This window comes from Lynx rufus, unplaced genomic scaffold (assembly GCF_022079265.1).
Source record: "Lynx rufus isolate CCGP_SWC_20201006 ecotype Redwood Valley unplaced genomic scaffold, mLynRuf1.p SCAF_8, whole genome shotgun sequence".
Classification (NCBI taxonomy): domain Eukaryota; kingdom Metazoa; phylum Chordata; class Mammalia; order Carnivora; family Felidae; genus Lynx; species Lynx rufus.
The window spans coordinates 119,313,439-119,336,675 of NW_025814896.1; the positions used below are offsets into that span (position 1 = coordinate 119,313,439).

The 23,237-nt window shown below is 51.5% G+C and overlaps 2 protein-coding genes across 2 annotated transcripts; one reads left to right on the top strand and one right to left on the bottom strand.

Annotated features, from left to right (window-relative positions):
- The first annotated feature begins 3,795 nt into the window (after positions 1 to 3,795).
- Positions 3,796 to 5,033, top strand: OST4 (oligosaccharyltransferase complex subunit 4, non-catalytic). Its single transcript, XM_047069110.1, has 3 exons — positions 3,796 to 3,901; positions 4,025 to 4,162; positions 4,803 to 5,033. The coding sequence occupies exon 2, from the start codon at positions 4,026 to 4,028 to the stop codon at positions 4,137 to 4,139; it is 114 nt and encodes a 37-aa protein (XP_046925066.1). The 5' UTR covers positions 3,796 to 3,901; position 4,025; the 3' UTR covers positions 4,140 to 4,162; positions 4,803 to 5,033.
- A 769-nt stretch (positions 5,034 to 5,802) lies between these two features.
- On the bottom strand, positions 5,803 to 22,989 carry AGBL5 (AGBL carboxypeptidase 5). The gene is made up of 15 exons (XM_047069109.1): positions 22,873 to 22,989; positions 21,501 to 21,760; positions 21,080 to 21,251; positions 20,597 to 20,760; positions 19,856 to 20,033; positions 19,432 to 19,610; positions 18,542 to 18,998; positions 17,887 to 18,056; positions 17,452 to 17,587; positions 16,582 to 16,784; positions 15,739 to 15,953; positions 7,954 to 8,109; positions 6,772 to 6,884; positions 6,426 to 6,472; positions 5,803 to 5,930 (listed from the first exon to the last, which is right to left on the bottom strand). The coding sequence occupies exons 2-15, from the start codon at positions 21,713 to 21,715 to the stop codon at positions 5,882 to 5,884; spliced, it is 2,454 nt and encodes an 817-aa protein (XP_046925065.1). The 5' UTR covers positions 21,716 to 21,760; positions 22,873 to 22,989; the 3' UTR covers positions 5,803 to 5,881.
- Positions 22,990 to 23,237: the final 248 nt, after the last annotated feature.

Below are 23,237 nucleotides of genomic sequence, written 5' to 3' on the forward strand. Positions count from 1 at the left end.
GGTTAGGAGCTTGCATTGTAAGTTTTTGAGTAGGAGCTCAATATACATGGAGAAGGAAGACAGGAGCAATGGGCAGGGTTTTAGGCACAAGGATGCCGGTTCCTGCTCCTCCTCTAAGTATCTTTATCCCTTTGAGCAAATCCCATGACTCTGTAAGAGGTCTGTTGGCTACCGTCTATGGTGCCTTCGAAATTCTACATTGCAAAATGATGCAGGTTGGGAAGAGAAGGCTGTGATTGCTTGGTGACTGCCTGGGTGATAAGGGGCCACAGTAAAGGAGATATCAGAGAAGATTCCGGGGTTTGAGCCAGAAATGGGTAACTTGAGAAGAGGAAGGGGTTTGGAAGAAGATGACCTTAGTTTGGACATACTGAGTTTAAGATGAGAATAACGTAGTTCAATGGTAATAAATGTCCAGGAGATGGTCAGAGATGTGGGTCTTGATTCCGGAAACCATTTATAGGGTAATAGTTGGAAATCATGAGAATGGATGCCACCAAATCTTCTATGTGACTCTGTGTGATCTGCCCCTGAGGTCCTATGGCCCAGAATATGATCTTGATGGCTGGGAGAAATGTTCGTAAAACGACAGGATGATGAAAGTGAATGCTGAAATCCACAGAAATGGAAATGTGTGGCTGCCCTCGGAAGTGTGGGGATCAGCACACAGGGAGACTTGAAGGAAAGAGCCCCAAGAGATCGATTTGAAAGTTGCTGTCAGTGGAAGGTTGTAGCATTGTCCCTGGTCTCTGGATCAGTTCTGGGCCCTGGCCCTGGCAGGAAGCCAACCCATTTCAGGTTGCCCTGGCTGCTGCTGTGGGTTTTCTTTCTCTGTTCTTGCCACCCTCCCTCCCATCAGGGGGCCTCTGACAATCTGAAAAGTCATCCCAGCCATCTTGTCACTGTCCGGTTGTCCTTCATTCCTTAAGTTTAAATGGGTGTCCCCCTTAAATTTAAAAATCTGTTGTATATTATGTCAGGCCAAAAAGGTTGGCTTTGAAATACAATTGTGGTAGGTTGCATTTCATTTAGTCCTGTAGTTAGGAGCCCCGACCTAGGGGCTGACATAGAATGTTTGTGATATTTCAAGTAAATCAGTGGCTCTGGGTTCACTGGGGAGGCTTGAGGTGTTGAGCCAGCAGGCTGCAATGGAGACTAAGGTTAGAGAAAATACATTGCCGATGGCCGTGGTACTGACGAGTAGCCACAAATGTCCAAAGAAACTGCCAAGAGAATTCCGGAGACCAAAAATGGCTAAGTCCTTGGAGCACGAGGACAAGATCTATTTTATAACCTCTGCAGGATAGGGGATTATCAAGGGTCTAGTGCCAATGGGAAATCCTCGCTATACTGGACAACTAAATTATTCAGTCAGGCATCAGTGGCTGAGCAATGAGCTCATGTACCAAGGCCAGGACAGCTGGGGGCACCAGCAGTGAGGGGCATTTCATGTCTAATGCCCTCTGTCAGAGGACTGAATATTGGGAGGGAAAAAATGAGAGTCATATGAATTGGGTCTTAGGTTATGCAAACCCAGATGGGAATTCAAGCTTTTGGGGACTCTTGAGCAGAAGTCCACTCCTGCTCAAATGTACACATTTTCCTTTTCTTCCCAACCCTTCCCACAGGTATAATACTTCAAGAGCCAGCCTCTCTGGACTCAGGGCCCAGGCCCATTTCCGGGATCTTGCTGCCTTTTCACTTCTTAGCCAGATCCTTCCCTCATGTCTTCTCCTTGAAAATGTCACACTAATTCCAGAGATTAAGCTCCACATATGCCCCTCGCAGCAATTCTCTCTCTCCTCCAGTTCCCCCAAGGGTGAGGCTTTGACTCTTTCACTTTCCACAGACATTTCCACCCAAGCTTTTTTCAAGTTTTGTTAGTTCTTAGCTGAGTCTAGGTTAGTCCTGGGGACCATTTTTTAATTTCAGTTCCCCAGGCACTAGGCCAAACGACCCATTCAAGGCCGATAAAGATTTGCTGACCCAGGCACGCAAGTTCTGAGAGGTGAAGGACATTTCTGGATGTTTCTAAAACAAACCTTTTCCTCTTGTCCCTGGCCCTAGGATAAACCTGTCGAGTCCACAGTCTGACACGGAGTATGGAATAGAGGAAAGCGAATCAGTTGACGGTTTCAAACTATTTGTAGAGTCCTGCTCAAATCAATTACTTCTGGGCCTCAGTTTCCTTCTTTGTAAAATGATCTTGAAGGCCCCTTTCAGCTCTGTCAGCCTAAGGTCAGTTGGTTTCAGGACACCCTTGTTAATCTGAAATACTTCCAAGGCCTTCCCTCATGTCATTTGCAGTCTAGAAAGTCTACTTTCCAGGGTTTTGTTCTGCTTTAACAGTAGATCTAAGTGTCTGGCTGGACTTGGATCTGGTTCAAATTTCCAGGAGCCACAAAGCATAATGTGTGTAGTCCTTTGAGACCTAGACCCCCATTCTCCCAGAGCAGGGCTGGGACACTCTGAGGGACACGAGGATGTACACGCCTGGGGTTTCACGGTTACGCAGACGGGACATGGGCTTGGGATCCTAAATAGGAAACTTCGGGGAAATGCTGGGGGGTGGCATGGGGAAGGCCAGGGGGAATGACAGACTGACTGCTCAAGGCAGGGACTGACCTCCGGAGCCACTGGGCTAGCGCATGGAGGACCCACTGCTGATGGCCCCAGGCCTCAGAAGCCAGCTCTGGGCTAGTGAGCCCCTAGCTCATGGTGCACACAGGCACCAAGACGGTCCCCTGCCCCAGCTGCTCCAGTCCCACAGCAGCTCCTGTAGTTTTCCTTGGCTCAGAGAAGCAGAGGCGTCCCCTGAGCCCTGGCTCCCCTCTACCGCAAAGCAACTGGCTTCCATTACCCCTGACAGCTCCAGAGTAACAGCCCAGCCCCCGGCCCCAGCCTGGCTCGGTGCCGTTCCCTTTTATGGTGAAGCAGAGGGAAAGCAAGGAGGGGGGTGGGGGTGGGGAGTAGGTTCTCGCTGGGGCAGAGGGCTGTAGAGCTCCAGGGCCGCTCCCTCACCAGAGACCCTCAGTCATCTACCCACAGTCGGCTTTCTCCTCAGTGATCCACTCTGCTCAGAACACACAACCCCTCTTGCTTGTCCTGGCCCTCCCTCCCACTCTCCCTCCCTCACATCCGGGGGGTGATTTCCCACTTGGCCCAAGTCCCACGGTTTGGGTTTTGATTCCGGGAGGGTCCGCCCTATTTCCGACGCCCACCTCCGGGGGTGGGGTGGGGGGAGCGAGCCCGGGGAAGGGAGGCACCGGTCGGATCGCAGGCAGCATCGTTCCCCTGGGCGGGTGTGGGGCAAAAAGGCGGGAGCCGAGGAGAGGAGCCTCCGGCCGCCCCAGCTCTCTCCCTATTCTGCACCGCCTCTAACCGCCCTCTCCGCCGCGGGGGCCAGGGAGGGGACCCTGAGGGCAGGGCCCAAAGGAAGCACCTGGCTGGGCCGAGCCGGGAAGCGGAGGGTGGGCAGGAGCGCGGGGGGCCAAGGCAGGAAGCGGGGTCGAAGTCTAGGGGTCAGGCCGAGCCTCTCACCCTACCACGCCGCCGCACCCTCGCCCCGGCCCGCTGCTGGGCTTCGGGGAGGCGGCCACGGCTCTGCCGCGTCCCCTGCTGCGCCAGCTGCGGCCAGCTGCGCTCCGCCCGCCTGTGGCGCGCGCCCGCGGCTCGCCCACCCCCTGCAGCGGGCAGTCCGGCCGCAGCCCCGCCCGAGACCCCGCCCCTGCGAGGCGCCTCGGGGAGCAGGCGAGACGGCGGGGCTAGAGAGCCCGTTCCGGCCGAGCAGCACGGCCGGAAGTGCCTGGTTTGGGCTTGCGCTCGCGCTACCAACTTCCGGGCCGGAACTCCTACCTGGAGCTAGTGCGCAGACCACACCGCGTTGAGCCCAGCTGGTCAGGTGAGAGGCGCGTAAGCGCGCTCAGCGGCGCTTCGGCGGTGGCTGGTCCAGGGGGCGAGAACGGGTCCCGGCCTGGGCGAGGAATGCGCCAGCCCCAGGCTCAGTCCCTCCTCTTCTCCGCAGGATGATCACAGACGTGCAGCTCGCCATCTTCGCCAACATGCTGGGCGTGTCGCTCTTTCTGCTTGTGGTTCTCTATCACTACGTGGCCGTCAACAATCCCAAGAAGCAGGAATGAAAGTGGCGCTTTCTCCGCCCCAGGTAACGGTCCGGGGCTGCAGCGCCCAGCCCGCGGAGAGTGGAGTGGCGAGGCCGCGCCAGGGCCTGCAGGGTTCGAAACTTCAAATCAGAAAGTGCCGGGCCAAGCATGATACAGTCCAGAACTGAGCCCCTTTATCCGCACACAGTAGGGAATGCCTTACAGTGCCCCGCCCTTTACCTGCTAGAATGGGGGTGACTTTCCTACTCCTCTGCCCCCGTCTTCGTGGTACCCCCATGCCCAAGTTGGGCCTTTGGGTACTAGGAGACACTGACACAGAGAGGAATAAAGGTACTGGATGCCATCCAAGTATGAGGATTTGGGCTCTTCACTTAAGGGGGACTTAAGGAGTCCTCACTTCTCCAAGCTTGTTGAGGCTTTTATTTAGGCAGAATTGGGGGGGGGAGGGGGAGGCGGGGGGGGTTGTAAAGATGTAGAATTCTGGAGCAAGAGGCACTGAGTTAGGGTGGCTCCTGTAGACCCAAGCCCTAGACAAGAAAGGTGGGGTAGGGTGGGGAACCTTAAGTGTTGGTCAAAAATGTAAAGGGGGAACAGAATGGATGGGAGTGGATGCCTGAAGGATTTCCCCAGAGGAAAGCTGCAGCATTTTCCTTACCTCGGGTCTTTCCCCCTTTTTTCTAGGGTTCCAGGACATAGGCTGAGGCAAGATGGAGGGTGTGAGGGGCCTTCACACTTCACTTCATCCCTCTACCCATCACAACATACAAAGCAACTACACCTGGATTTTTCCAAACAACTTTTATTTCCTCAAAGTCTTCCTTAACCCTATGGAACAAGAAGCTGCCACTGAGTAGGGCCCAGTATAGGGGCTTTTTCTACTCCCTCCCCCCAATATAAAAATATAGATATATATTTTTTGTGGTCCCAAAATCTTGTGCTGTGGAGGGAGGGATGGGGTAGCAGGTTTCTGCTTTGTGCTGTCTCAAGGTGATGCTCTGGGATGTCTCAGAACAGTGTGGCTGGTATTCACTGTCCGTTCATATAGGAGTTATGGTTGTCACATGGAATCAACAGCTGAGGGAGGAGGCTAGCACATTTCTCCCTGTGTACCCCATCTTGGGGCTATATCCTGGGCATGGAGGTGGAGGCATCAGACCCGGGGAGAAACAGTGAGTGGGGGTGATTTAGGGACAAAACAAACCTCAGGCTGGCCCAAAGACCCCCCGCTGTAACATATCCGGGACTGGGAGTCAGATAGACTACAGGAAATAGGAGAAAAGGCAGGGGCAGAGCGGGGCCGTGGGGGCCCGGCGTGAGGCAGCCTGCAACAGAGAAGAGAGAGCAATCAGGCTTGTGAGAACTCTGACAGGGGCTGGACATGAGGGAGGGGAGATGGGTGATGATAGGTGGGTTGAGCACTGCACCTTGGGCTGATGCTAAAATGCGGCGGCTCCTAGGCCTTAGCCCCTAACAAGGAGTTGTTTTCTTGTCCTTTGGAGTGAAGACTGAGGCCATGATGGGAAAAAAATCAGGGACTAGATTCTTAATGAAAGTACCTTTAGTCTTTTGGAGGTCAGAGGGATTAGGGAAGGAAGAAAATGATCCTGAATGTGCGCAGAAGTGGGAATGAAGGGACAGAAGTGAGAGGTGGGGTGAGGGACTGGACCCGGGTGCTCACCCTGGTGCAGAGCTGGGTCCTGGCTCCGGCTCACTGCTCTCCCTGGTCTGGGGTGTAGGGGATGTGGGGCCCGAAGAGCCTCTCATCCCTCTGCGAGTCGGCGGTGAGCCCCGGCCCAACCTGGGCCTAGCCTGTGTGGATAGGGGGTGGGCTGAGAGGCTGGATTCTTCCATTAACTTTTTTGCTTCTGGGTTTGCTTCTAGAGTGTCCGTGCATAAGAGTGTAGGACAGGGGTCAACACCGGTACTGGGACCTTGAATTTCTGGGCACTGTCCCTAGCTGAGAGGGTAAGGCAGGATAATAGCTAGAGAATTCTTAGGTTCAATTTATGACTATACACTCTAAGTGATACTTAACTAGGGGAGGCGAAAGGATCTAGCATTTAACCTCCATGGCTGTATTATGGCTGACATCTGGCTGAATAGGGAAGCAGTGTTTGGAAAGCGGTTGGAGAATTGGTGGGTCTCTCAGAGCCTTCTGTGCCTCAGTCCCTGCCAGAGCAGCTTAGGCTTCACGCATCCGGTCTCTGTCTGTACTCAGCTTTAGCCAATTTAACATGAGAAATCTGGACTGAATTGGGAGTTGGTGGCACAGCTGTTCTTAGGAGCAGCAACCAGATGTGTTACCTGGGGAATCCGGGACCCCTCCTGGCGGGAACTCTCCTCGGGCAGGTCTGGGCAGAAAGAGAGGAGAAGCTAAGGGCAGGGGCGGGCAGTGCCAAAGCTAGCAGGCTGAGGTTGGGGTGTATCTGGCAGGGACGCGGGTTGGAAGCAAGCAAGAGACCTGGCTGAGGGATGGGGGTACTGGACAGACAGGCACGGGCACCAGAGCAGCTCTCTGATATGGCCGGGGGGGGGGGGGGTTGTAAAGCAGTGCTGAGCATTTTCCCTCCCACTACCCAGACGAACAGTGCCTTGCTGGGCTCTGTGAGAGTTGTTACACTGGGGTTTGGGGAAGACACAGAAATGTTACCTGCAGTCGTGTCCTGATACAGGGGATCCGAGGTCCAGTCCCTAGCAGCCCTTTCCCAATCACCATGACAGCCTCTGGCTTGTCGCCTGAGGACAGGAATGAGCAGCTGCTCCCTAGGAAACAAAGAAAACTGCTATCAGGGTAGGGAGCTGTGGAGAAGAAGAGGGAACTTCCTTTAGAACAGGGTTTCTCAAAACTGGCAATATTGACATTTTGAGCTGGATGATTCTTTGTTGTGGGGACCTGTCTTGTGCATTGCAGAATGTTTAATAGCCTTTCTGGTCTCTACCTACTAGATGGCATTTCTTCTTCCTCTGTCCCCTCCCCATTGTAACAACCAAAAATGTCTCCAGACCTTGCCACATGTTCCCTAGCGAGTAAAATGGCCCCTGGTTGAGAAGCATGGCATGCTCTAGTCGAGTCCAAGCAGTGGAGTAGCAACTTGCAACTTGAGCCACAGCCCATCAAGCTGAACTACTCTGAATTTATAGACTTCAGGGCCTGTCGCATCCAAATGAGTAAGCGCTCAAGGATAAGTCAGTACCCAAGATGATAGATTGACAAGGGCTACCCACTGAAGACCGTTAACAGGTTGGGAGTAGTGGGCTCTGAGGGAGTTAGAGGATGTTGGACTGGAGTCTTAGGAATCATTCCCGTCCAGTCCTTTACACAGCTGGGTGTATAACTTAAAAGGACAGCAGGTGGCCTAGGTTTTATGTGGATGATGTGGTCACACAGCATTTGCTGTGATGACAGGTGAAAGGCCTCTGCCTTTTTTGTTCTTCAGTTTTGTCTAATGTTGCCCAGTTCCTGGAGTCAGGAAGCTTGAGTAAGTAGCAGGTATTCAGGTTGTTCACCTTTGAGGATTAAGTGAGACAACGTGCTTAGAGCAGTGCCTGCCACATAGATGCTCAAGAAACAATAGCTATTTTATTATACAAAGACGTCCATTAACTTCCAGCTTCCTGTACAAGAGCATGGGTGCTTTACGGGTTTAGGATAATCCAGGAGGATAATGGATGCCCCCGGTGTGGAGAGGCCTGCATTAACTTTCTGCATCAAGTCAAGAAAGAAGAGCTGAAGGGATTGGTTTAAGCCTAGCAGGGAGTCTGGTCTACACCCTGGGTAGTAGGGAAGGAAGGAGGCTGGCCAACCCAGATTTCGGTGGCAGTAGGTACAGACCTGATATGCTGAATGAGCTGGGGAGTAGGCAGGAGCCCATGTTGTGTGAGGCTGCTGGGCTAGAACTAGCAGGATTTGGGGATGGGGCCAGGCTGCTTGAAGTAGGGCGATGGGTCAGTGGCTGCTGCCGCCGTCTCCTGTCCTGGCTTCGGGGCTCTGAGTGGAAGGGACACAAGGAGATAAAAGGGCAAGTAAGTGAGGCCCTGTCACTCCACTGCCCTGCTGGTTCTCGCACTTGTCATCACACCAGCACTCCTCTCTGGAAGTAAATTTAAGGTGGGTAGAAAGACCTCTGATACTTACTCCGGTTACCCGGGACACAGCAAGCCCTCATCCGCCTCTCTGTGGCTAACCACCCTGCTCGCTCGCCAGTTCATTCTTCTGGCTGAGAAGTTACTGAGCTTGGCTTCTGAAACAGCTTCCCTAGGTTTCTCCTGCCTCTAACCACTCCTCTTCAACTACTCTTACTGCCCCCAAATGCCAGTGCCCTTCCCCCATTGTACCCTTGGTCCCCTCCTGCTGTGCATACTCTAAACTCCCAAGCTGCTCTGGAGCCCTCTTTCCTGAACTACAGTTCAGTGGTCCACTGGCATTTCTACCTGGCGGTCTCTCATGACCCCAGCAAAACTAATTTTCTTCCATCCTTCCTTTTCTTCTCCTTACCTTGGTGAAAAATGTCCTAGAAACCTGTTTCATCTTCTGACTCCTCCCTCATATTTAGATTTGTGTTTAACCAAATCTAGACAATTTGTGTTTAACCTCTGCCTTTGCTTGGATTCCTCCTTCATTCTCCCTTGCCATGGCCTGTGTCCACCTATAGGTCTTTATCTCTCATTCAGGCTTCTGAAAAAAATTCCCCACTTGTCACCCTAGCTTGAATCTGTTCCCTTTTACAGTCCCATCTTTCACACCGGTGCCAGAAATTATTCCAAAACCTAGACCTGATCAAAAGTCATTTGGTTCAGGCAAGGAGGAGATACTGAAGGTCTTTTAAAGGATAAAGCCTAGGGGCGCCTGGGTGGCTCAGTCAGTTAAACATCCGACTTTGGCTCAGGTCAAGGTCTTGCAGTTTGTGGCTTTGAGCCCCACATCAGGCTCTGTGCTGATAGCTCAGACCCTGGAGCGTGCTTCAGATTGTGTCTCCCTCTCTGTCCCTCCCTCACTCATGCTCTGTCTGCATCTCTCTCTCAAAAATAAATAAACATAAAAAAATAAAGGATAAAGTCTAAACCCTTTACCATGGCATTCAGAGCTCCATCCACTGTGGTTCCAGTCTGCCCATCCTTGGTAGGATGCTGACTTGATCCTTCAAACCCTCTGCTACAGCCCCTGTAGCTGCTAGCTGTGTGGTTCCTCTGCAATGTCCGTTTCCTCTTCTAGTGAAACCTTGAACAACTTAACATGTCCCATCTCAAATGTCACCTCTGTGAAGCCTCCCTGACCATCACAGATAGAATTGACTGTTCTCCCTTGCTTTATTGTCCTTTGTTCACTTGGCTAGTAATGATTTATGGTTTTTGTCTCAAGAAGCTAGCACATGTCAAGTACTTATGATCATGCCTGGTACATAGTACTCAGTAGTTGTTAACTAGTATTCTGCTTGAAACTGGAATCTCTTGAGGGTAAGGACTTTTCTCCAGTCTATACCAGTCTGTATATCCTGGTGCCTACAAAACTCTGCCTAGAAAACCAGAGACGCTAGTAAAGGTTTTGTTTTCCTGAATAGCAGACACCCACCATAGACCATGGGTTGCTCAATAATCTGAGTCTAAGGACATATGCTTATTCCCCGTGGGGCAGCTCTTTCTGGTCCACTCTGGCTAGAGCCTCACCGGTACAAGTTCTGAGAGCAGACGGTGACTGGATGGTGTAGGGAGGCTCTCAGGTTTGGCAGGTCTGTCTCATCACAGAGGGATGGCAGGTGCCAAATGCTCTCAGACTGAATGAGCTATTAAGCTTTGTGGAGCTGAATTCAGTGGAGGTCCTAGGATGCCACTTGGCCTCTAACAAAGTAACGTGTGTTGGATGCAAAATACCTCTAATTCAGGAAGTAGGTGACAATAACTTAATCTTGGCCAGCTATAATGAGCAGTAGTCAGCAGTGACAAGACTACTTCTGGAAATCCCAAAGCAAATTTTTAAAAAATTGACACATGAATAAGGAATAGAAGAAAGGGAGAGATTTCAGGACAGAAGCTACTCTAGCTTTGAGGAGTTTGCTGAGGGGCTGGGTACCAATTAGAGTACCAATTAGAGCCAAGAGTCAAAACTAACCAGACCTGTCAATTGTAAGTCAATAGTAAACAGGCAACAACAACAAACAGACCTTAGGGTACTAAAGAGGTGATACACAGTGAAAGGACAGAAGTCAGAGACTCATGGCCACAGTCAACCTGAAGCATTACCTACCACCAATGACTCAGAAATACTGTAGAACCTAGCCTTGAGTGATTCTTCAGTAAAACACTGATATCAGGATGATATCCAGATGACAGTGCATAGCAGGCAGAAATGAACTTGATCAAGGATGGAAATAGTGGGTTTCTTGATGATCTGGGTATCTCTACACAGAGGCATGTTGAAATCATGTTAAGGATGAAGCCTTACCCACTCCAGGAAAGGTAAGAAAGAGCAAGTAAGAAAGTGAATGAAAGCCTTTAGGACATTTCTAGGTTGTAGCGAGAAACTGAGCAACACTCAGGAAGGTATGAAGCAGAACAGGCATATGATGTAAAAAATGTCAGTGTGAATGTACATATTATGGGAAAGATACTACAGATACAACTCAAGGATCCTGCCCCTAATGAGAGTTTTAAGGACAGGAGACCAGTCTGGTTTAGGAGAGGCCTAATATGGAAAGGATAAGGCATTTAAAAATAGCATTTTAACCCTCACTTAAACGATTTTTTTTTTTTTTTAAGAGAGCATGAGTGTGCACTGGGGGAGGGTGGGGCAGAGAGAGAGAGAGAGAGAGAGAGAGAGAGAGAGAGAGAGAGAGATCCCAAGCAGGCTCCACATTTAGTGCAGAGCCCAATGTAGGGCTCGATCCCACAACCCTGGGATTGTGACCTGAGCTGAAATCAAGTCAGATGCTCAACTGACTGAGCCACCCAGGTGTCCCTTAAAAGACTGTCTTAAAGCCTGGCCAGGCCTCCCTGTAAATTTGGCAGTGTGAGCACACAGCCCAATTTCTCATGTTTTGACTTTTGGCCCCTGGTATAATCCAGGCCTACTCAGTTCCCACTGAGACAAAAATTTAAGGGAGGAACCCCAGCTGTTATTTCTTGCTTCTAAGCTATAGAAACAGTGGCTTGAGGCTGAGTGCAGAGTGATATGTGAGTCAGCTGTGCTTCCAGAGGTTGTGAGATTGTATTTTATGGTAATCAACTGTAGATTCCATTTTGGGAGTAGGATAATCCTGGGGCAAAGGTCTGAGGTAGAGCCGGACTGACCTCCCCAGTGTAGGAGTTAGAGTGGTTTATTCTAAAGGTCTCAAAATTTAAAGGAACAGTTACTGACTTGGCATCTTTGAACTGTCCCTACACGGAGCACCGTAGATCGTACTGAATCCCTGGGATAATCACAGACCTGATTTATGCCCTCTAAGGGGTGAAAAGGTCAGATAAGCATTTATTCAGCTCCCAATTTCTTGTCTTTTCCATTCAACAAGTATTCACTGATCATAAATAAATGCAAGGCACCAAGGGAATAAGTAAATGTGTTAGGAGACATTTCCTGCCCTCAAGCTTTAATCTACTCTTAACCACAAAACTTGTTTGCAGTGGAAAAAGTAAAAGTAGTTAGTGATGGTGCTGGAGGCATTCTTCCTCTGTCCTCTGACTCACTTTTCAAAGGAACCTCCACTCACCATCGGACTTCAGCTGCTCTACCAGAAGCAGCCCGTCGGCTGAGCCATGGCATGGCAGAGGCCAGGAAAGAGTTCTAGTAACTACGGATGCAAGTGCCAGAGCTGGGAGGGAGGACGGTGGCTGTGGTGGGATGACAACTGACAGCCTCCGTTTTTACACTGCCCCCTTGTCTTTTACCCCAGGGTCCCACTAGATAGGCACAGGGCCAGGGAATATGTTTCAGTTACTGGGTGAGACTTGCCTGAATCCAGGGCCAGGACTAGGATGAGATACCTAGGGTGCACTCCCGACCCCGAGTCCTGGGCGCCCCACCAGCTTCACCTTAGTCCTATGCCCTACATAACAGACAGGTGGAGCTGGTTGATTTATCCACCCTCACCCCAGCCGGCTTGCCTTCAAGCTCTGTTTTGCACCAGTATCTTGCAGGCTTTCAACTTCCTACTTCCCTGACTCGGTCACTGGATAAGCTCTTCCCGTGAGCTTGCTTTCTTCTGCAGCAACAGCTGCTGCTAACGCTGTGTGCCGTTCTGTGCCTGCCGAACTGGAACTCGGCTGCATAACTGGGCAGGTGCTGCTCAGGAGGTGTTTTGCAGCTGGGGCAACTAGGTAAAGAAGCTCCTGGCACTGCGGTCAGGGGGTGGGAGTGGGGTCAAGCTTCCTTGGAGGCTCTTGCAGTCTCCTGTCTCAGGAACATTCCTGTTCACCCTGAGTTGCCTTGCTCGTTGGCCTCCTAAAATGTTCATCCTCCAGTCTTGAGAATAGAACCTGCCAGACTAGTTCCCTAACCTCTGCTTTAAGCTTCTGGCTGGGCTGCCTAGCTCTTTTCTGAAATTTTCTGGATAGCCTATCTTATGCTCTGTTCTAGCCAATAAAGGATAGTCATGAATTAAGTATACAGTTAAGTGTGATACGATTTTTATACATCAGTGGGAACTTTCTTTTAAATTTACAAGTCAGAAAAAAATCTTTTGTCAGATCACAATCTCAGTTTTGGGTTTGGAAAGTATAGCCGCTTTATAGTTAGGTCTCAGAGATACAGGAGCTGTGTTCTTCCTATGTCAGAAGATAAAGTATGACTAGATGTGGCAGGGGCCAAAGAACCGGATGTGCAGAACCAGGAAACAGCACAAAGCTATAGGACAGATCAACCGGACAAATAAAGCCGCAGGTCCCTATCCTAAGCCGGGACTAGTCTCCAATCCTAGAGTCCTATTGGAGACTCTAGGAGATGAAGCGGCAAAAACTGCAGTACCTGGAGTCAAGATTCCAGCGCTCTGACCTTTCACCTCCTTCCAGTATTCCTGTTTGATAGAATTAGTAACCCTCTTCTCAACCCTTTGACTTTAGAGACATAGTTTGTTAGGTCTCACAAGTTTTACTCAAGTCCCCAGGGTGTCTCTTCCTGGCGCCAGCTCCTTTTTTCTGCTTCTTAGCTCATTTACCTGGGGGGACATCGCTTCTCACTTGTTTTACCTGCACCTGCGTATGGCTGATGCCTAGATCCAACCTTGACGTCACCTTTTCTACAGGCTGGCTCTTTTTTCTGCCTGCAGGACATCTCCGTATAGATAGCCCATGACATCCAAGTATGTCTGAAATAGATAAACTCAACACTTTTTCTTCCAAACAATGTCTTAACATCACCACGACTCTCTCCTTTGGCTTGTAACCTTGAAACTCTTAGTTTGCCTCTCTTCCACCATCACTGAATCTTGCTACCTGTTTCTGATGCATATATTTCTCTCTCCTTTCCAGACCCTGGTATAGCCATTAGTTATCTCATTATCAATTACTGTGAGGATTCCCCTCCCCCCACCTACCCAATACATACAGTTCACAGGCCACTCTTGCATAAATCTCTTGTTCCCACCATTCTCTGAAGCACACAATCGTTGTCCTATGTCTCAGTTAACTTATCATCTTTGTTTTCCAGACATTTCAACTTCTTCCTCCAACCTCTCTCCACCTAATTTCTGTGCTGAAGGGCTTGGCCCTTTGCACCAGCTAGGTCTGTCTGCTTCTTGTCCTCTCTGCGCAGCAGCACTGGCCCTGGCTACCACTCTCATCTCTGGAATGTTTTTGTCAAGCCATATGCTACCATCCATTCTTCAAAATCCTCGCTCAACTGAACATTCTTTGGCTACTTACTCTTGAGTGTTCTATGACGGTGGCTCCCCAAGTGCCCTGTGTTTACGAGTGTGTGCTTTTATGTTGTTCACTGTCCTGTGTCCCCTATTAAATTTAAAGTCAACCAACCAGGAAGTATTTAGTACTGAATATGCACCTTTTCTCTTCGTTATTTGGGGAAGTAACAAAGACACAGAATACATGTCTCTCACTGACGGAGCTTCATACAGCACTCTGCATGGGGTGGGGTGGGGACGATAATAAAATACGAACGAAAAACTGCTTAGAATCCTCCAGTGAGGACCTGGGCCTAGAGAAGACTCTTTCCTATTTCTCTTTTGTAGTCAGGGAAGGGGAATTTAGGACGCTGACATTCCTTCCCAGGAGCTATGAGTGAAGAGGTATGAGAGGCTGACAAAAAGGAAAAAAACAGAAAGAAAAAAGGAAAAGAAATTAGAGGAAGTCTGAATAATGATTAGTGAATAACTTTGCTACTTAATATTAAGCTATGAAATCTTGGACAAGTCGCCCTTAAACAGCCTCAGTTTTCTCATCAGAGAAATGGAAATACCATCCACCCCACAGGGTCCTTGTGAGGACTAAATGAAATATATATATGTGATACTGTTTTGTTCGCTGTTTAATGCTATTTAAATACGTGGCATTATTATTTTAATACTCTCCTTCAAACAACGCTGTACAAAAGCATCCTCTCCAAATGAAGGGAGAATCTCAAATGGGGCTCGGAATAGAAGCAGCGGTAACTGTGTTGCTTATGAGGGATAAACGGTCTTACTGGTCAAAGCTGCTAAGGACCAATGCTCCCTCCCCTGTGGCTGCTTCAGCGGGTGCAGTCAGGTTCCCACAGCCACTGACCCAGGGCATGCCTCTGGGTCCCTACCAGGGAGTGCTAATGAGGAGTGCGGCCTGAAGACCCCCAGCCTCTTAGTTCCAGCTTACAAGCCTCCAAACTCTGGCAGGATGTCTCCAGCCCAGAGGCCACGTACAATACTGCTTTGAGGTTTCGTGTATTTCTGGAAGTGGCACTACAACAATCTCCCCCCACCCAAGTCTGAGTCACCCCCAAGGAATGGCTCCATGGTCTCTTCCTCTTCTTTTTCCCTAAAAACCCATCTGTTTCTGGTATACCTCTGAACTCAGAATCTCTCATCAGGCAGGGTCTCATCAAGCCAACCCCAGGGGTACTGATGCACAGTTGAGCAGCTGTGGTGACTGCTGGGAGGGGCCAGACTGTTGTGTTGTAAGCCTCCAACAGAAGCTGTCTGTACTTGTTCCGTTTTTCTCTGGAAGACTTAGAATCCTTCTGATACCGCTTTCTGAACAGGCTCTGAAGCCAGGAACAGTTTCATCCCATAGAGACCTTGGATAGGATTCTCCATCTCTACGGTGCTACAATTTGCGTTGTGAGGACATTTCCTTACACTGCTCCTAACAAGACAGTCTGACACCATTCCTGACATGGAGGCTCCACATTTCAGTGTGGCCCTGTTGCAGCTAGTGTTTTGTTCTTGGAAATCTCCCTGCTTCCCAGCATGTGCTGAAGCCCAGGTACCCAGGACTCCCACCTGTGCCACACACAGTACTGCTCTGGGGCTCATGGCGCAGGGAACACCAAGGTCGCAGGAGAGGCTGCAGATTCTGCTATAAACTACTTTTATTGATTCACCCCTTGGTCCCAGCCAAGAGTGTGTATCTTCAAGCTCTCATTTCCCCCAGCAATTCCCCAAACAACTGAACACCTGTTGCAGGGGCTCCCAGACTGGCTTACCTCTGACGGGGCCCAGCACCCGGTGGCTGACCTTTTGAGTGCTAGAGCCCAGGCCTGGCAGCCCTGTGGGCCGACTGCCATGAAAAGGAAAGCTGGGGGAGTTCTTCATCTGTGGAGAGTTTTGCTGGCTGCTGCTGCTGCCACCGGCACTTGTGCCAGTGCTAAAACTGCGTGCACGGCTCAAGGGATTTTCAGAGCAGGAAACAGGCAAGCCGCTGCAAAGAAGCAAGCGGATGCCAGTTAGCCCTGGGCCGGGGAGGTTGTGTCCCAAGGCTTTCCCTGAGGTCTGATGCTCAGGAAAGCTTCACCTTGGGTGAAAAAGGCAAAGGCGCTCACTGCAAGGGAAAAGGGAGGGATCTGTGTCCACAGATGGGGTATCTAACCTGGGCCATACCAGCTGATCTCAGGATGCCTGGGAGCCCTTGTTCGCAAATACATGCTCCTGCGGAAAACATACTAAGGGCTGCGGGGCTGTCTCGGAGCAGCTTAACTTAAGTGAATTCCCCCCTTATTCCCTTGGACCTCTCGGTCATTCCCAACCCCTGGAAACCGAGACCTGCCCTTACCCCCACCACAATTAAATTTAATTTTGTGCCGGGCTCTGGAGCAGGGAATCCCCTGGCCTGGTTTCCAGATGCCTAGGAAGTCTGTAGCTCCAGGGAAGAGGGAAGAGGATCCCATTTTCAAAAAAATGTACTAATCTTACCAATTTTAACTTGCTCTGAAAATACTCACCATGTGGTCCTTTTGGATAGGGGAGGAACACAAACCCCTTGGAACTCCTTGCTCTAAAGCCCTGTTCCACTTTCATACCCTTTCCTCCTTCCACCCTGTGGGTCTTACTTGTTACTTTTGGGTGGAGTTCGAGAGCCTCTCTTCTTGTTGACACCCACGTTCACAGTGCTGCTCAGGCCGCGGCTGCTGCGCACGTGTTTTAGCATCCAGGCGCGGAGGTTCGTGAGGCTGCTGTGCTCTGACAGTACAATTCGGGGCCATGGATTGCATTCTGCCATGTCCAGAGCTGCAACGGCCATAGCTCGTCCCACCTGTGGGGTAGTCCAGTTTGGCTCAGCATCTGGGACTTCCAACCCAGGCTGCTATGTTGGGGAGGGGGTTGCACAGCACAGTCAGTGGAAGGGGAGGCCCGGCCCCAAATTTCCTCAGCGGGCAGGCTATATTTTGTGCCAGGGCTATTTATCTCGGCAGATTTAAAGCCGTTCCCTAAACCGTTGCTCATTTTGGGACCCTCATCCTTTATGGGCAAGAGCAAGTGGGCTTTCTGGCTGGCACCAGGAAGGCATTCTCCCAGCAGGAGAAGGCGTTTCAATCTCTTCTATAACCTGCAGCTCTTTCTCCTTCTCTCGCGTGCTCTAGGACCCTGGGGTCCTCAAAGACCACTGCAGAGGTGGTGCTTTTAAGCCTAGGTAGGAGTGAACAAACCCAATAGAAGGAAGAAGACCAGCTTAAGACGCAAAGAATCTGACTCAGATGTGCTGGGGATTCTCTGTGGTTTGAGGTCAGAAATAGTGCCTACTCATCGTCCCAATCCCATCAGAGTCAGGGGCCTGCCCCTATGTGAACTGCAGAAAATAACCACAGTGGTGAGATGGCGATGGTGGTGAGCCTCTCTTCAGAGGGCCTTAGGCAGCAGGAGTGAAGACCATTCCAGACTTTGGGGTTCCCCTCTTCCCCAGGTATCCCCTGTATTCATACCTGTTCAAACAGTTCCACAGTGTATCTGGAGGGGAAAGCCGGCGGGGGAGGGGGGCTGGCCCGCCCGTTGTCATGGCAGGCGGCAGGGATGCTGTTAACTGAGCGTCCGGTGTTGTAGTTGCATTCAAGTGTGTAGCTAAGACACAGAGACTTTTATTAGTGTCCTGCCCGGAAAAATCAGGACAGAACCATGGGGGAAAACAGTGGATACAAACAAAGTGCTAATCCTTAGGAACTAGCAATTGACCTCGGCACTACATCATGTACCCGAGAAGTCCCAAAAAGTCAGACTCTCAGGCCAAAGACAGTAATGCTAATGCTGAGCCTGTCTTTTGAGAAGATTTGGGCCGTCCCTTGCCCCTCAAACAACTTAGACTGGGTATTGTTTTCTTTAAGGAAGTTACTTCATCAGCTATATCCCAGTTTCCCCCCAACCTGTGGATTATCCCTGAGGCTTTGTAGATTGCAACCCGGCCGCTTCCCTCCTTAGACTGGCCATCTCTGCGGTCTCGGGCATACATGTTCTTCTCTGAGAAATTGCAACCCTGGAAGTCGAAGTGTGCTGAGTTCAAGGAGATGAGCTTTGGATACAGCATGTTTTCCACCTGTGTGAGGGAGGAAAAAGGCAATTCAGGAGAGACAGACAGAAAGAAGGAACGGGCAAGGAAGAGATGGCAAGCAGGGGGCCATGTGACTAAATACACGGCAGATACCGTGTTTTTTGAAAATGTCACTGTGTGCTTGATCTTATTTCCAGGTGTTGGAAAGGTACAGTTCTCTCTCTTTTTAAGCTCTTAGCTTCGTCTCTCCCACAATGCAAACTTTTCCTTTTCCCCTGATTTCCCAAACTGTAGAATAAACACCACAATGCTGACAGCTTGGTCTTCGTTCAAAGGTCATGATGTAAAGACTGAGACACAAAGCCCCAGTGCCATCCCCCTTTGGCCCTTTGAAGCTTGTCTGGAGGTAGAACACCTCTTGCAGCCACAGGCCTTCCTGTCACAAGACCACCTTCCCTTTGTCCTTGGCCTAACCTGTATCTCCTGATCTGCAACACTTCCCACACTCACGTGGCACTCTGGATTCCTACCTGGGTGCTCTCATCACTAAAGCTGTTTCCATACATGAAGCAGCCCCTTTTGGAAGCATGTCCGTGCAGGTCCACATAGTAAGCGACGCCACTCTCTTTAGGGGGGATGGTGTCGGGGGCCGGCTGCTCAACCTCAGCGGACCGTTGTGGCATAATCCACACACCGCCGGGCTTCTGTTCTGCCGACTCGGTCTGTGTCCAGCCTTCAGGGTCATCCCCGTCAGACGCGTGCCCAAGGTGAGCTTCATTTTGGATATTGTTGGTTTTCTCGAGGTCAGAAAGGGGAGCATCAGGAGGGAGATGGGGACTGTGCTGGTGCTCAGAGGGACCCTGGGAGTTCAGTCTGGAGTGCACGTGGTGGTAGAGAAGCACAGCTTTGGCCCCGTAGATGGCTGGGTGCAGGACTGCATCGGGCTTCAGGTACTGACGGTTCAGGTTCACTCCACGCGAGTCTGTGCTATAGGAAAACGGAGACTGAAGCAGAGTCTAGAGCGCTGAGCCGGTGAAGGAGACATGAGAGTGGATGAAAGGGGGCCTGGGGGAGACTGACTTGCAAAATGAGAGGCCCAGGTTGCATTAGGAAGGAAAGGATTGAGAACAGGCCCTCTCCTTGGTGGGCTGTCCCCCCGACCACAGAGACTAAGCACGGTTAGTCTTAGTCTACCCAGATGGACCTGCGGTTATTCTAACTCTGCTCCTTCCAGAGAGCGCTGCTAGATGTGCCACATTCCTTCTCTGGTCCCTGGACAACGAGATGGGCTTGCCCTTGTTCGGGTACAAGAGGACTGGGAATGCAGGAGAAGTTAAAGGAGAGGCTGATAGTATTTCACGGAGGTGGAGGACACGAAGGGGACCGGGAGCGATCCTGACAGGCTGGGGAGGCTGCTTACCGGTAGTGGCCCCGGACCACACCGTCGGGGTTCAACATGGGAATCAGCTTAAAGACAAAGAGGCGACGCAGGGTTTGGGCCCGGGGGTCATCAGGTCGAAGGATGAAGTCCAGAAAGCCATTGAAGACAAAGCTAGATGGAGTCTCCCCAGGGTGTACCCTACTGCTTAAGAAGAATATCTGAGGTGGAGAGGAGAGCGGTCATTAGGCCAGTTACCCGGTAGGTCCACTCTAACAGTAAATGGGGGGCGGGCAGGAAGAGCCACTGGATTTGCAGCTGGCTGAGTCTGCAAGTGGAGCTGGGAGCAGCCCTGCTTGCCTCCCAATGCGGCCACGACTCCCAGAGGTAACATGGCCTTAAGCTATCCACAGGGCTTGGAGCTACGAAAAGGCCATGGTGCTACCTTTATGCTGTTCCCACTCACCCTCTTGCCTGTGAAACGGAAGGGTCGGGGGGTGCCGGTATCAGGAAATAGCTGCTCTAGACGGGGCTCTCGATCTTCTCGAAGCCCATGGCAGGAAGTGATCGTTAACAGATCTACACGAAGTCCATCCAAAGAATAGCAAAGGATCTCACGGTGGTAGTAAATGGTGTCGAGGGGGCTATGGGGATAAAAATGATTAAGCCACGAGAAGTCCCTAAAGTCCTAGCAAGAGGTGAGCCTCATCCCCGGCCTAGGATTTGTAGGATCTGGTCTTTCACGCTAACCTTTGGGGCCTTAGAGTCCCTCAGAGTGTTAAATGAGGCTGAGAATTTGGGTCGTCTGAATTAGTAGAATGCAGAATACAAGACGGGATGGACTTATTGTTTTCTCCCTAGTTTATGGCTCTCTACTATGTGATGACTTCGTACACAGACTCACCCTCTGCCGGGACAGAAAAAAAGGTGTGTTGGGCAATGGCGGGGCTAAGTTCTGGGCAACTGATGGGAGCTGGGGTATTAAGAGGCTTGAACTGGGCAGATGGGTGAGTAGAATGCAGGTAGCGGTAGGCTGAGGTCATGGTCACACAGAAACATATTGGTCAAAGGTACCCAAAGTCCCACACTCTGCACAGAAAAAGAGCGGGTGACATTTTGGTTCGGGGCTCCTGGGGCAAGTTCCAGAAGTAGCAGAGGTGCTGTCTGGTCGAGGACTGGGTGGCAGGAGTAAGGATGGGGTTGGCACCTGCTATGGGTAGGGTGGTTCTCCAGAAAGCGCTGGTCTAGCTGGTTTAGCAAGTCCTGGCAGTCACTGTAGGAGAAGGGGTAGCAGAAGGCGAAGAAGGTGGTGGCCCCACGGCCCTCCACGAAACGGTGGACAAAGGATAACACAAACTGCGTCTCTGTCATCTGAGGAGCAGAGGAGGAAGAGGGAGGGGCTGTTGGTGTGAGAACTAAGATCCTATTGGGATTGCCAAGAACTGACCTTACACCCTCAACACAATTCCCGACTTCCCTCCCTCTGGGACTTTCCATATGACAGTCGGCTCCTTCTGGGCTTCCTGAAGCAGGGGCTTATCTTGGACTCCAGCTAGCAGTAGAGGGAAAGCTGATACCAAAACCTGGCGTCCCACCTGCCTGGTACTCTGTATCGAGGGTAACTCCTCTCTTCTTTCCCTCTTCTGCTTTTAGCACCCAAGTCTGTCTTTCCCCCTCATGGAGAACTTACCTCAAAGGTGGGCCGATCTCGAATGCGTTCCCAGCGTGGCCGGGTGGGGAGTGTGCGCACAAAGGGGGCCATGCCCTGGGAGTATAGCTTGCTTTGCTTATTCATGTTCATAATGTTGATCTTGATGAGTTTCCCTGGAGTTCCTCCCCGGACACTGAAGTAGAACCATGACCTGAGGGCCAGAGGAGGAGGAATAGGTCATTATATACTGAGGGCTGGAGACAGGCTACGTGAAACAGCTGGAGCGAGCAAGATTGGGAAAGGCCTGTTCGGTACAGAGGAGGCGAGGGAGGAGGGAGGAGGGGAGGGAGAGGAAGGGTACTGACGGTATGAACTGTAAGACAGCGAAATGGGCCTGCATTTGGGGCCTTGGCCACCTCCTCTCTTGTCCTTCTTCCACCCTCCCCTCTTTCCCCCTTACCTGTTCCCATTCTCAAACTCCGTTTCAGCACAGTCCGGTCGGGTCCACACGTTGAACTCGTAGTCAGGAGAAGAGGCGATGCTACTGGTGGGGGCTGATGCCCCACCTGCTGCTCCTTCCCCGTCACTAGACACAGATTCCACCTTCTCCACGTGGGCTAGGTTCCCTGAATCAAAGCGAGAACTGAACAGCAATCCCCCACAGCGCAGCTCCATGGTGAGGCTGGGAAAGCATCCTCCTGCCCACTCTGGCCCTGAGAGCTGGGGGAGAGTGGGGGGTGGCGTAGGAAGAAGGAAGAAAAATGAAAACAAGGTTTTTGGGTATCTCCTGATCAATGGAAGCTCTTCTTAGGAAATGCCCTAAGAAACAAGAGGCTCTTTCCACCTCAGAAAAGGCAGAAGTGGCCTTCTAGCAAAGGCTAAGAGAAAGCAGTTGTCTAACGCCACACAAAGGGCTAGAACTGACCTAAAAGGACCCCATTTTACTACATCCTGGCTTACCCAAAATGAAGTACTCCATGGCTTAACTAATGTTGAGAAACGCTAGAGTCCAAGCTTTTTTGCAAAAGACTAGAGAATAACATTGGAGAGGTCAGATTTCTCAAACCTACCCAGATACACCCACCACAGCACGTGGCCGTCTTGAAAAACGGGCCGTTCTGGATCTCTTGTTCCTAGACTGGCTCCCCGATCTCCAGCAGAGCAGAGCAGCGGAGAGAGCCAAGATTCTAAGTTTAAATGGGCAGCTGCTTCTCTCCACTCCTCTGTCCTCACAAGTCCTGACCAGGCATTCGTCTGTGGCTCCCCTGAACCCTTGGAAGGGCTAGTTCTTCCTTTTTTGTCACTACCCTATGCCTAGAAAACGGTGGCCTTTGCCAAGTCAAAAGAAACAAGGCAGAAGCCACCTGCTCACCTGAAAACTGTAGCTCAATGCCAGTTAGGGCATGGGTCTGTCTCCAGCCCCCTCCCGCCCTGCAAAGCACTGGAGTCCCTGAAAAAGCTACGCTGGCAATAGTTGTGGGTAAGTGATGGGTATGCTGAGCACCTCTAAAAACGTGGCTGGTAGAGACCCACTTGGGGGTAGGGGGTGATTCTCGACCCTCGACTCTGACAGACCCTCACCTCACACCGACCGAGCTCGCCCTGGGCAGGGCGGGGTTCGCAGGCATGAATGGACGACAGGGTCTCACACTCGGGGCAGGGACTGGGGGGGTCGGAGGTGCGGGCGTGGGAGTGGGGCCGGGGGGGAGGGGGTGCGGCCGGGCCGGGCCGTGGGGCGGGGTGGCATTCCAGAGGGGCTCCGGGCTGAAAGGGGCTGAGAAGGGGGCGGGGCCGGGGCCGGCGGGGCCCGCGCTCCACGCAGCGCCCCTCACCTCTCTCGGGCCGGCGATCCCGCTCCCTCTCCCGCTAGCGAGGCGCCACCTCGGGCCCCGGCACCCGGGTCCTCCACCCAGGACCCAAACAAAACCCGAGCGCCGCGGTGCCGGGACCCCGCTCTGCCAGGAAACAAGAAGTCTCTCGCCTATTGGCCGCTGATACAGCTGGCTACCCGCCCAGTAAGGCTCGCTGCCATTGGTCAGCACGCAGGGGTTCCCTCGCACGTTAGCGGGTACCTGAGCCAGTGGCTTTTGGGGGCTTGGCGGGCAGATCCGGCCAGAGGGTTCCACCGGGGTCTTCTCAGAAGACGGTTAACGGCCTGCCCGCTGAGAGGAGGGCAAGACAAAAGTGACCAAGAAAT